The 14,334-nt window shown below is 43.1% G+C and overlaps 1 protein-coding gene across 2 annotated transcripts in view; it reads left to right on the top strand.

The window, feature by feature from the left end:
- kcnd3 (potassium voltage-gated channel, Shal-related subfamily, member 3) overlaps positions 1-14,334 on the top strand; it is a 109,600-nt gene that overhangs the window by 88,751 nt on the left and 6,515 nt on the right. Inside the window, exons 5-6 of one of the 2 annotated variants that reach the window (XM_006785709.3) lie at positions 10,731-10,832; positions 14,256-14,288. In XM_006785709.3, the coding sequence (XP_006785772.2) occupies positions 10,731-10,832; positions 14,256-14,288 (135 nt within the window). The remainder of the gene's footprint in view (positions 1-10,730; positions 10,833-14,255; positions 14,289-14,334) is intronic. The other variant, XM_006785710.3, reaches the window with a different exon arrangement.

The following is a 14,334-nucleotide window of genomic DNA, read 5'->3' as shown; positions in this document are numbered from 1 at the left end:
TAGATTCACTTTGGGGGGATTCTTTGCTCCAGAGTATTTATATCTTCACTCGTCTTTTTGTGCAACATTAAGTAGATATGCTCATGCTCCTGCAGGTCAGTGACCTCCTTACACTGGTAAAATTACCCTTTCCTAATACAAGGCATTTCAGTCCTGCGAAGCTTTTCCCCCACAGCTGCATTTATTTACCTTTATGAACGTCCCGTATTTAAACTCTAATGTCATTTTCCACATGGCAGTTTGGCCTTTGCTGTATATCATGATAAATTATGAAAGAGAAGGGAGTAAGTTTGTCTGGTAAAGAGCAAATTGTTTTATGAGTCATTTCATTTGTCCAGTCACAGCACAACTTCTTTTCTGTGTTGCCGCTTGGATGTTTGGAGCTGTTTTTCCTGGAGCGAGGAGTTCAGCCACCCAGTCGCTCGCATCCTCTGGAGAATCACGTCTGTCACTCTCTCTTCGATTCCTTTTTTCTGCTTTTAAATAAATGTAGCAAGTCTCTGACTTTCATAATTGATCTGTGGACAGGCTGAGGTTGTTGAGTGTGTTTAATATGGTAGCCATATGTAGGCCAATTTCATAAGCCACCTAGGGTCAGAAAACAGTTCTGGAACATCTGGTATAATATCCCTCATTAACTCAGAGGTCTCGAACAGCCACTGCAAAATTCTCCCTCAGGACAGCCGCAGCGCTGCTGAGGGAAAACGTGCGAGACTGGCCAAGCAAACGTGACTGTAATAATCTCGACTTTACAAATTTCGCAGCGATCACATCGACAGCAGAGTTGGGCTCTGGCTCCAAACGTTGCTTTGCAAACTCTTTCGACAGGCGTCACGGTGATGCTGTTGTGACACGTGAAATGCTGCAAGAATCAGAATAGGACATAGTCTGGATTTTTCTTTTCTTCCATGAAGCACGCTGAGAGAGAGGATGTGTCAGCCAGGTTTGGATTAGACTGCCTGAGCATGAGAGTGACAAGAGACAGGGCGAGCGCTCGCTCCTGCAATTACTGCACTATTCTCACATCAGCTCGAATCAGCACATGGGACATGGAGTTTATGTTAGGGGACTAGAAGGTGAAGGACTGTTTAGCATCTGATCTGACAACACCGGCCTTTTGCATTCTCACATGTTGTGAAATGCACTACACACAGGTACACACACGCACAGATGCCACGTTTATTTATAGTTTCCTGTGTTATGACCACAGTCTGACAGCTGTCGGTCTCAGCTGATCTCCAGCTCTCCTCCTCTCCCGTCTCACTATAAAAGGGAAGGAGACCACCATCAGTCCAAACGCCATCAGCTGTTCTCACCTGCATCTCCAGCACCGCCCCATTGAGCTCACCGCACCACTCCTCCCCTGCAGCCACGCCCGGACCACACCTCCGCCACACATGTACTTTAATAGGCAGTGCACAGAAAGGATCGTGGCTGGAGTCCAAACAAAGGGGAGATTTTTGCCCGCTCCTTTATTCAGAAGGATTCGTCACCGTGGCAGGTTTGGCAGACTTTTATGCCAGATTCCTGACATAATTCCAAAGGGATTCATTTCTCCGCTGGGAAAAGAATCAATTAACTCAAACTTTTAAATCTGTTTACATTTTAAGGATTTTGTAATAATGGTCATTGTAACAAATGATAAGATTGACTTTGATGGTGCCTTGTTTAAACTCTGGGAAGTGTTATTCACGTGGCTGTATCATTAATAACACATTTATTATGGCAGTATTAACAGATCGATTATATAAACACCACAAAAATCATTTTCATCTCTAACACTAAACTTCTGCATTAGTATGAGATTCATTAGCATAAATAAAGGCTCTGGCTGCAACATACAATATAAAACTTCCATAAAGTATTATTGTTATTATGATTAGTGACACCAGAGTGAAAATTAAACATCTTACGGTTGGTGAATCCTGCTCCCATTGTGAAACGAATCTGATCAAATCACAAAACTTCAGTCCTAAAGACAAAGATTATTTGACTTTTTGTGCATTTGAATTATCAATATTATAGTAATTTGAGGGTGAAAAAGCTCGATTTTCAGAGGTTTTAAAGCCACGTTAATGAGTTTTTTCATTGCCCCCTGGATATCCATGGCCTGCATTAATTTTATGTTCACCCAGGAAGAGCTCTTATTATTATGTAAAATATCAGTTCCCTCAAACCAAAGTAGTCCTTTAAATCCACAAGCTAAATGTTATCATTACTCAAATCTCATCCAAAAGCCCCAAACCTAAATCCTGTCAAAGAAGAGAATATCAGCATTTTCCCCTCTTTGCATAATTTTCTCTTTCAGTCCTCGTGAGATTTCACCCTTGTAAGTATAGCGATAAAAAACACACTCAAAAACAGATTTATAGAAACTTAAATGGTTTAAAGATCCTGTCTGGCCCGGTCTTTAGACCTTTATAAAATCGTGATGTGTCTGTGAGCGAAACTGGGCTGGCTCACAAACAAAACTGGGCCAGTAATCATAGTTTGCGGGCAAACCTGACCATTTCTATTCTCGTGAGATAGATAGTGGTTTATTTGGAGCTGGCAAACACACAGTGCACACACTGACACATATTTTCAGAGTCCTTTCTCTCATCACTGCCATTCACACCTCTCCAACTAAGGCTTTTCCCCTCACACCCTTCACTTGTTTGTTAGACCTTTTCACTCATCTCTACTCCCCTGCCTCCATCCATTACCACTAACCCCTCCCTGTCCCCCTTTTCTCTCACCCTCTCTGTGATTAATGCAATCCATCTCAGCACACATTCTCCAAATCTGTTTACAGTTCTGCAACTGTGGGCTGCCCACCACCCAGTCTTAACTAACTGTAACCTTGTCTGCTGAGCAAGCCTCCGTGGTGACGTGACCGCAGGTGCAAGGATGAAAAGAGACAAAGAGAGGATGGAAGGATGGCTGAAAAGTCAGAAAATTAGCCAGAAAAGCAGTTTGAGAGGATGAAATGCATAGGTGAGGGAGAGAGAGAAGCAGAGGAGCAGTGAGGAGGAAGGCCAGAGGGAAGGGGTGAGCAGGGGAAGCAGAGGGAGCATAGGCAGAGCTGCAGGCAGTGTTTGTCCCGATGCTATGTTCTTTCCTGAAATAGCTATTACCCTGATGAGATGCTTGCTGGAAGGAAGTCTGTTTGCATATGTGCACATCCACATCTGTATGCATATACGTGCATGTCTGGGTGCAAAAGCCATATTTCCTGTCAGGCGTTAATCTCAGTGACCTTAGCCGCTCTCTGAGCTGCATCGTGGTGCAGTGTCCCGAACATCACCCAGCACAAGACCCCCATAGTACCCACCAACAGACCACTGTAGCACGACAGTGCTGTTCTCATTAACTAGTACTAAATGAATATCTTGAATATCTCTTTGGCCTGCCGTGAGGTCAGCGATTTGCTCAAGCACCCCCACATCCCACAGACAGCTTTTCTCCTTTTGATAACAGCATGACTAAAAAGTCTTATCAGTGCTTTCATAATGATATTGCACCTGGATGCTTTAATCCTCAAGAGAGTTATTACTATGGTAAAATCAAGGTCTAAGTGCCAAAGATGATGATAGATTTGCAAATGTGATGTTTTTTGAGCATTTAGGAGATGCAGTCTGCACCATCCTGCCTTTAATTAGCACATGGCATTAAGTGTTGCTCAGCATTTAAGCTTTTGTTCTCAAAATCAATGGAGTATCTCCTGAGTTACATATTGTGCTTTAGTGGCAGATGTTGTTGAAATGATTTCACGTTCCCGTCTTTAAATGAGGCCGCCTCTCCTGCCTTGTTAAACACTCTATAGTGCCCATGCCGATCTTCACACCAGATTCAAGAATTTCAAGCATCAGATAAAATTTCATATAAAACAAATTTCCAAGGCCATAAATCCTGATGTTAAGCTTTGGGTTTTTCACTGCACCCCTGTGAAGATGACATTTGTTGTTTAAAGTTGCACGTCTTTGCTGTCGTTGGTTGCATCACTTAAAAACAGATATTTACGGCGTATATAGGCTGTAATAGATGTTGTGGTTCTCTAACAGGTCTTACAGCAGTAAGGTCCACATTGCAATTGCCCAGTGCTCAGCTGTGCTTTAATATCTATGTATTGTACTCACTTCCAGCTGAATATAATTGTTCTCGGACTCATCAGCATGCCTGCAGCTACAGCAGGTCATCTACTAATTGGGAGGCTGGTCGTTCAGTCCCCGGCTGCTCCAGTCCGCATGCCAACGTCTCCTGGGCAAAATACGAACCCCACGTTGATGCTTCATTGCAGCATCAGAGTATGAATGTGTGTTAATCTAAGTTAGGTGTGCTTGTATGAATGTGTGACTGAGACATGTAGAATAAAGCTCTTTACGAGGGTAACTTTACTACAAACACCACGATTAAAATTTTAAAATCATCTTTATTTGTTGTATACTGGAACTTGGTTCAGTTTCAGCTGACTGTCTTTTGACTTACTGCCCCTCACAGGGAAACTAGGAATGTAGAGCAGTCCAAAGCATGAGCTTTTGTTTTCAGCCTGCTCTCAAAAGGTATGTACATGTACACTGACCTAATTAGTTGAAACCTGTTGTGTTGAGCATCAATCTCTGTAACTGTATACATGACCAGCTAGATCATAAGTGAAGGAAAGGTGTTTCCAGTTTAAGTTAAGCGCTTAAATGATAAGAGATGATACGATGACAGCATTGTTGGCAACCTGGTGATGAGCTGTAGCAACTCAGGATTTTACTTTTTAAGAACTGCTGACATGTTTACTGCACATTAGCCATCGAGCCATCTGTCACTTAATAAAGACGTTATCCTCAGCAGATGATGGATAATTCTCATTGTATAGAAATCACAAGTCTGATGTCCAACTAGAGCCATTAATTACTTATGCATGCTGTATCCTTCAACAGTTACTGCCATCTATGTAATATGTAGTGTTCTTTACTGCAAATGACATATGACCTTCTCTGTCATTTAACCAACCATTTAGTGTGTTACTGGTCATTTACTATAGCAAAATGTCATTTCCTCCACATTTATTATCAGCAAATGGTTGTTTCACAGAAAGTCTTCCTCAGATCATTTCTTAGAATAAGGCTGTTTAACTGAGAGTAAAAAGCCGTTTGAGATGAGCTTTTACTCACACGACAAAGAGAGAGCAGATGGGGGGACAGGGAGGAGGAGGAGGAATTATTAAGGAGAGGAAGTGCGTTTTCCAGCATCTGCTGTCCTCCCCCCCCCCCCCCCCCCCCCACCACCACCACCACCACCACCACCACCACCAGATCTAGGTGCTTTTTTGCTCTTGTCATACCCCCCCGTTCACATCCATCTTCATTCGAGTCTAATTGTTAGCTGTTCTGGGCTCCCATTACAATTAGCCATCCATCTGGGTGGTGGCAGAGAGACAGCCCCTGATCTATCTTACCACACAAAGCAGTGCATGAGGATGCCACTAGTTGCTGTATGTGGCGAGAGGAAGCACAGCGCTGCACAGCTGGGACACAGACGTTAGCTTGTCTATTCTCCCTCTAGTCTCCAGTGTCACCGTTTCTGTTCGGCATCAGTTTTCCGTCGTCTCCTAACGGGATCAAAAAGCAGAGTCTGGTCTGCAGTGGTTCATTAGTTCTCTGGGATTGTTTGCATGAAGGTATTAGTATCCGTAGGTAGGACATATTACAGTTTCAGATATAGCATGCCTGAAAGAGGGGACGGTTTAAATGAAGAAACATAAAGGGCAAGTGACACAGAATGGAGAAAGGACAAAGGAATTAAACTAGCTTAACTTTTAAATGTACCCTTGGTATTCTCCTAGATTCCCCTGTGGCTCTGTGAATATAAGCTCCCTACTTCCTGTCAAATGTACTTGAAGCCAACCTACATACTACGAGTTACTATAAAAGCTACTGCAAAGCTACTATACTCAAAAGACCAGATTAAATGTATAGAAACTCCTTGTGTGATTATTTCAAGCAGTTTATGAGGATTAGTGGCATTATCAATTTTGTTCATAATATAAAAAAATGCTTTCATAAGCTCAGCGGGTTGGGAAGCGCATCTGTAACTGGAAGGTCGCTGGTTCGATCCCCGGGCTCTCTGTCCTGGTCGTTGTGTCCTTGGGCAAGACATTTCACCTGCCGCCTACTGGTGATGGCCAGAGGGGCCGATGGCGCGATATGGCAGCTTCTGTCAGTCTGCCCCAGGGTAGCTGTGGCTACAACTGTAGCTGCCTCCACCAGTGTGTGAATGTGAGAGTGGATGAATAGTGGCATTGTAAAGCGCTTTGGGTGCCTTGAAAAGCGCTATATAAATGCAATCCATTATTATTATTATTCATATGTAAATGAGATTCCCAATGTTTATTTCTGCAGTATTATCCCTGTTTCTGTGACATTTCAGGGTTTTTTCTGTGTTTTATCACTTTGGCTGCAAAGTAGTTCAAGTTGAACCAGCTGTCTTCAAACTTAGTGGGTATTAAAACTGCTACGTTGCAGTTTATGAGTATTAAACTGGCTTCAGGCTAACATGGCAGAAACAAACCGTCCCACTCACTCCCTCCTGCTGGCTCCCACTCCCTGTAGTCTAAATCATCTCACTATTGTTTTTAGCCGCACTCAGAAGGTTGGAGTCAGAAGGTGGAGATGACTTCTGGCTGAGAGTGTTTTGCCCTTCTAGACAATCAATAAAGTCGTCTGCACGTTGCAAGAAGACAGACCGATGCTGATGGGAGACTTCACCGAGGAGGTCAAGAGTGCTGTTGTGAATTATGTCCTTAATAAAAAAGAAAACATCAGCATCACAGCAGCCTGTAGAGTGGAGCCTTTCTTTATAAAGAGGCGGTAATCCGGGCTTAGCAAAGGTATTTTGCCTCTGAGTAGTGTTAGTCTGGGGTTAAGCTGTCTTTGCTACAGATATCTGGGGGCTAGAGTTATCACAGGCCTTGATTTCCTTGGAATCAATCTCCCAATTGTCCGGAGTGTCCCGTCTCTGCCGAGTCCCTGATGGATTTTCTAACAGTCAGGGGTTTTTTTCTAACATCTATTTGCTCTCTGGCTCTCTTGCTGTGTTTGTCTCTGTCGCTTTTCCTCTTTGCGTATGTGTTATCATACAGCAACATACCTCAGAGGAAGTAAAGGACTTCTCTCCTTGTGGCAGGAATGTCAGCTTGTATAAAGGCAACTCTTCAGATGAGTGGCAGCTGCAAACAGAATAAGAGTCTTACACAGTTATTTTTATATTTATATATATGTGTGTGTGTGTGTGTGTGTGTGTGTGTGTGTGTGTGTGTGTGTGTGTGTGTGTGCTTCCTCATCAGATGGTCTCCTTTTTCACTTGCATGGTTCCCAGGCTGGCCTGAGGCAGAACCTAATCTGGTCTCATAGCTCGATTGCTCCACTTTTCACTTAGCCAGTTACTATACAGGCCGTCTAGCAAGGCTGCCATGAAGGTGAATTTTTTAACTTTCACATCCAAGTAAAAGATGAACTTCTGAAAAAACGCACTGGCACTGCTCAGTGGAGCATTTCACGGGCCCTGAGTGGATATGCAGCGTTTTTTAATCATTTGAGGATATGCCAGGTTAGATCCGTCAGCTGGCAACAAATTGTGTGAAATGGAGTGTTTTGCTGGCTTGCATCCTATAACTATAATCTTTAAAGTGTGATTGATCCTAAATTAGGGCAACGTGGCAGAAAGGAGGACAACAAAGAGTAAAGAAGGATGCTTAGATCAGTTTATTGGCCTCTGGGTGTGTGGAAACATCTGGACTCTTTCAGTCAGCAGTATTGAGCATCCGTATTCAAGTGTTAAAATATGTTGGATTTCTGAAAGCTACTGTTTTTCCCTGGGTTGATGCATTTAAAGTGGAATTAAATTGCATTTTGTCTACTACAGCGAATGTATCTGCTCTGTAAATCGCATGAGAAGTTTATAGCTTATACTTTTTTCACAACAGCACCCTCTGTCTGTGCATTAATCCCTCTGAATGCTACATATTTACTGTCTGCAAAGACGGATAACCTGTTTCCATAGAGTCGGATCAAATTGTTTGGTCTTAAACCATATTTGCATTGAGCAAAAGGGTTTCTCGTATATAGATGGTTATATAGCAGCCTGCTAGAAACTACAATAGCTACGGTTGTTGAATAAAAGCCTTTCCTGCTAAGGCCTGCGTGACTGACAGACAATAACACAACCTGCACCGTAGCTTCCTAAACATTGCTCTAAACAAAAATGCACCTAGAAAGATTTTCCTTCCAGGGTCATTTTGCAGGTTTGGCACTAGGTAGCATGTCAGTTACTGCACATTACCACCATGTATGTGTATCTGCATCTGTTTAGACAGAGGTTTGGTCCTTGCTTTTGCTACCAATGCTAACAATTGTCCCTCTGTGGCTGGTCACTCCTACAGACATTGACATGGCCCTCCAGCTAACAATGAAGAAAATAAAAAGAAATTTCAAGAACCATGCAGCCATTAGAAATGAGTCGTGTCTTGGAATTAGCATCTTAGGCCACAGAGCTAAACTTCCTGCAGGCGGCATTCATGGATAATTCTTCAAACAAGGGCTCTAAAATCCCAGTAATCTCTTCATGAGACAGACTGCATGAGTTCAGACCCTCCTGAGACCATTACTTATTTACCAATGGTGCGTTTTATAATGGTAATCAGGGACCTATCATTCAATTGTAACAGCGGACATGTTTTGCATTGAAAGCTGTTGTTTGTGTGAACCTGTGTTCCAAAGTATTTTCACTGAAACTCATGTTTAAAGTTTATTCTCTTTCATTTCACTAAACATGCTTTTTTGTAGTGTATTTATGGTGTGAATGTTTCTGTGCAAAGCTGATACCTTTGGCTATTTAATACTCGACGCTGCAATATGCTGGTGTTAACGAGGACACTCTATCCATTGCCTCTTTTGCACTCTGTGTTCTCAGTGGTGCTTCAACAGCAATTCAGTCTCAATCTGTTGTGCCCTGACTCTACCTGAAAGCACAGATGAGCCTAGACACAAGTGCCCAGGTCCCCGAGGCCCTGGGAACCTATCAGGGGCCTGAAAAAGCAGATTCAATCTAGCTGGACAAGCTCTCAACATCCCCTCTATTAGCCCTGCAGTGCCTGGCAACCACCGCCACAATATCAGGCCTTCGGTTTGCATGGTCACCCTAGAGAGACGATAGCACTGGCAAAGTACAATAGCTGAACATAAAGAAGGGTTATTCTAAAGGCCCGTGGGAATGCTGTGCCAGCACAAATGTACGGAGAGGGCACAAAGAGAGTGAACTCGTCAAGGAGAGCCGAAGAAGGATGACAGAGAGAAAGCGAGAGAAAGATAATCATGAAGCAGGAGAAAATAAACAGATTAAAAGGAGTTCAGCTTGGTTGCTTTGCGTGTTCACGTGCACTCCCACATGTTTATTACCCTTGCCTCGTTTTAGATTGCCAAATCACAGCATGAGCTTTCTGCAGGTCAAAAATACATTACTGTGTTTTAAATGAAACTAAAGTCTGGGGATGAGCTTAAATTAGCATTCATTAGCATCCTCTTACCGAGCCAGGTATTCCTGCTGCTGCTCCACAGTATAAGGTTTGCATGTATATGTATGGAAATTCACCTATGAAGACGAGACGTGCATGCACAAGCGCACAGCGATAAGCAAACATACATCCGCATACTTGATTAATCCCCCAGCGGTGCGTAAGCCCTCGCCCGACAAAACAAGCTCTTCACTTAAACAGCTCGCATCATCCTTCAAAGAATTTGTCTTCGATGAATCCATCATTTTGCTTTAAAGTGCAGGAAAGGAATACAACCGAAAGCATGCTGTTTGTAGCTACACCGAGTTTTAACTCCTGGCTTTTATGTGAAAATGGAAGAGCTTACAGGAGTGAGTGACTCACATTACACTGTTCACTAAAAGCAGTTGTTCTGGTAACTGAGAGACACTCATATTTTCTCATACCCCTGGATACACAAGCTGAAGTGCACTTGGACATGTTTGCACACACACAGAGACACAGTACATCAAAAATCATTATGTTGGAGTAGAATTTCTCCTCTGTGTCAAAGCTGTGCAAGAACTCCCTGCAAGCACCACAGTATATCTGTTCCTCCGAGTATTGCATCTCTTCTTGTTGTTGAAGCTGACTGTTTAACGCAAGTTATTTGACAACTCGGGTGGAAAAAAGCGTGAAAGAGACAGTGGACTTTGCACTAACTATGATGCATGAGTCGGGTAACTGAAGATGCATTTAAGCCGACACCTAATACAGTGGCTCGGGAGTAAAGATGCGGCGCGCTATGGGAATGGACACTTTCTTGCTTTGTTTGCCTTTTTTAATGCTAAACTGCTAACACAGCGGCACAAAAACAGCCGATAAATTGAATTCTCCACTTTAAATACAGAATGACACTTAGCCGCTTAATTCATCCAGGATTTACCTGCTCCGCTCCAGGCTCCACCATCACTGACTTTCAATCCAAGGAATGTGTAATCGTGTAGTCACTATAAATCATTCATAAGTATCACTGGAGATCAGAGTGAATTAATCACAGGAGATGAGAGTGCATGCTTTAGTAGAGCATGATTTGATCTATAACTAAAATATCAAGCATGCAAAAGTGCTGAAGCTCAAACCGAGATGGGTGACAGGATGATGCCATTCAGAGACTTGTTATAGACACTCGCCAACATCTGGTTACTCTTCTTTCTCTCTGTTTTTGTAGAAAGCCCGTTTGGCCAGGATACGAATATCCAAGACAGGAAGCTCCAATGCCTTCCTCCACAGCAAGCGTAATGGCCTGTTTAATGAAGCTCTAGAGCTCACGGTAAGCCTTTAAAGCACAGACACCTCGCTGTTGCATTGTGGTCTGACATGCTTGCATTTGTTGTGTTGTGTTTTTAACTGACAAGACAAAAAGCCTGACCTCTGCGGTAAATAAGTCATGAGATACAAGCCTTCCTTGTCTGTTTTTTAATTACGCCAGCATCCCATCAGAGCAGCTATCTGTGGTCTCATGCTATAAGCGGCACTTCTAATGTGAGCATCTCTGAGCCCAGCTGCCCAGCTGAGGAACAAGCTTCGGGCGATGCAGCAGGAAAAGTAAACACAACTCAAGGATGTTCCTCACAAAAATGTTGCGGTTCATGAGCACCACAGTGGCCCGAGGCGGACACAGAACAAAAACAAGTGCTTTTTCCACCCGCTCGCTCACTTTCTGTGTCTCTGTTGCTTTGTCTCTCTTCAGTGGCAATGGTGGAAACCGGGATGGTACCAGCGGTGCACAAGCTGTAGCAGAAATAACTAATTTACATTCATGCCTGAATAGAAGATGCCTGACTGTGATGCTATCTGCAGTCATGTCACTGTTACACAGTGCTGTGAAGAAGGATTTGCACCCCCCCTCCTGATTCCTTATTTTTTACATATTTGTCCCACTTGATTGTGTTTCAGATCATCAAATACATTTTAATATTAGACAAAGATAACACCAGTAAATATAAAAGTATTTGCCTCCTAAACCCAATAGCTGGTTGTTATTGTCTCTTTCTTAGTGTTGGATCGTGAACTCTGACCTTAACTGAGGCCAGTGAGGCTGCAGGTCTTTATGTGCTCTTATGGGTTCTTTGGGACCTCCTGGATGAACCATTAATGTGCTCTGGGAATAATTTTGGTAGACCTGGGAAAGTTCACCAGTGTTCCACATTTATGGATGATGGCTCTCATGGTGGTTCACTGAAGCCTTAGAAATGGCTTTACAACCCGATGTCAGTGACTTTGTTTCTCATCTCTTCTTTAGTCAGTTGTATGAACTAAGGAAAAATCGTTTAGCCTACTTCACTTCCTCAGATAGATTTGTATTTTTAGTGGTTTCTGACAGTAATCAGGTGTCACAGATTATTAGGCAGAGGACTCACTCGCTCTGAGAGAGAAGGTGAGGGTTTATTTACAGTATGGCACCAAGTGAGAATATCTACATATATACAGTGAGACAGATAACACGGGGCTCCAGGGGGTGGAGGGGGGTCCGAGGCGGGGTACATACGCTCCTCTTCAACTCACTCTGAATGTCCAAAATGCTCACTCACACACATCCACAGAAATCCAGACGGCAGGGAATCTAGAAGGCCTGCACAGAGAAAAACAACATTAGGAGGAAACCTCACAAGGACTCGGCCACACTGACAGCGTAATGTGACGATGCAGCGAGGAAGCAGCCTCTCTTGCTCTTAAGTAGTCTGCCAGGATCAGAGCGAATGAGCCACAGGTGAGTGTTCAGGGCGGGTTCAGAGGCCCTGGTGGGAGAGGCGACGACAAAAACACACCACGACCTCTCCAGATGTTGAGAACCATGACATCAGGCCTGGCTGTGGCTAGTGAACTTGAAGTAAGCTTTCCAAAAATTGTGGTTAATCACAGTTAATTCATGATTTAACAAGAAGTGGCGATTGCTTTTTCACACAGGGCCAGGTAAATAAAAACATCCTTTAAAAACTGCATTTTGTATTTACTCGCGTTACCTTTCTCTAATAGCATCATTTGTTTGACGATCTGAAACATGGAAGTGTAATAAATATAAATAAGGAACCAGTAAGAGGGCAAATAGCTTTTAGCAGCGCTGGACATGAGTACATACTGAATACAGCTTTAACACTGATGGATAATCTGCTTCACTGAAGGTTTCCTTTTCTTAAACAGTGTTAACAGAAACCAGAGACGATATTTGTTTATGACTTGATTGTAACATCTCCCTGCCTCATTAGACTGTCCTGTCCAGTTTCAAAACTTACAAAAAAAAGAAAAAATAATGAGTTTAGAAGATTATTGTTTGGGGGGGTTTTCTTACCCACTACTAAACCGTCAGAGGAAAAAACAAGTAATTGAAAAAAGTAATTGACTTGTCTGTTAAATAACACTGTGAGAAAACAGATAACTGAAGCTTTCATTAGGTTTTAAATGTTTCCTTGTATTGTCTCACATGCCAGAATGGATTTTGAAATGGCACCAATTAAAGTGCTAATAGACTGCTGATGCCTAAAGTCAGCAAAGCTAAAGATCTGTGCCAGCTCAATAATTTTAATTGCTGTCAAACATGGGTTGAATTGTACTGAGGCTATTTACCAACAGTACGTACAGTACCATGCCGAGCCAAACATTGTGTTTTGTCACCCAGCGGGTCAAGCTGTTTCCACTCTACAGTATGGTGGCCACCTGGGTGGCGAGCCGCCTCCAGACAGACTGCTGATATGGGCTTTGAGTCGCATGAAGGGCAGAAATAGCTCGACCTAAACACCTGTGTTTTACTGCTGGTACAGATAAGCAGCGCGAGCACAGGTGCGTCATCAGCGCAAGAAAGTACCCTCTCAGCACAGAAACCTCTTTACACCGCCGGCCGCTACAAATCTTCCAAACACAGTGTTTTACTTGCCTCTCGGCGGTGCTGTGGAGCATGCGGGATCAGGGCAATACTTTTGTGGGGCTTTGTTTTTTATAAACAGCTGAATTACAGATTCTGCCTGGAAGAAACCTGATGCAACGTATTGAAAGTCTGCATGCGAAACACCGCCGTAATTCTGACAAGTACAACCAGAGCATTCGGCAACATACTGAAGAGAACGTCTTCCCAGGCGCAAGCTGAGGCTATTATGCAGAATAGTTTTGCCAATAAAATAAATAAATCTGTGTTTCCTCGGTAGTGGCTCTTCATACAGCATGGATAGCTGAATTCAAAATCCTTATATATACAGAAAAACTCCAAATGCTACCTTAGAAAAAGAAAACAGAACATTTGAACATTTATTCTCACTGTAACTAAAGAACACATAAGCAAATGAACGGCTAAGCTTATCTGCGAGTTTCCCCGAGACTCGAAAGACCGCTCAGTCTCTGACTCACCTCCAAACTGCAGCACTGGAAATAGCACCTACTCGCAGACAAGTAAACACAGAAATCAGGGAAAAACAAGTCATTATGAGTCGCCTGTTGCAAGGCTTCGTAACAGCACCAAAGGAGGGGAAATGTCACAATGGAAATGTTTATATCAGTTGTATTTACTGTATATCTATTAGCATCGAGTTGTGCTAGCAGTCTCCATTCCAGCACAGATCAATGCGCTCAGCTGATGTTAAAGAAATGCTCTGGGTCTGAATAGTGATGCTCCTCTGATTGGCATGATCCCTGACAGCAGCCTGAGCACTGAACTGTAAACACTAGTAAACTCTGTGTGTTCTCCCTTTGTCTTCTTCTCAAGCAACTTCCATACAAGATGAACCTTTCGGATCAGGTACTGAGGCAGCCGTTGGTCGTACACCTCCCACAGCTGATTATTG

This window comes from Neolamprologus brichardi, chromosome 20 (assembly GCF_056152115.1).
Source record: "Neolamprologus brichardi isolate AB-2024 chromosome 20, ASM5615211v1, whole genome shotgun sequence".
Classification (NCBI taxonomy): Eukaryota; Metazoa; Chordata; class Actinopteri; order Cichliformes; family Cichlidae; genus Neolamprologus; species Neolamprologus brichardi.
Note: the sequence above shows the minus strand (reverse complement) of the source record. Positions and strands in the feature narration are given on the sequence as shown.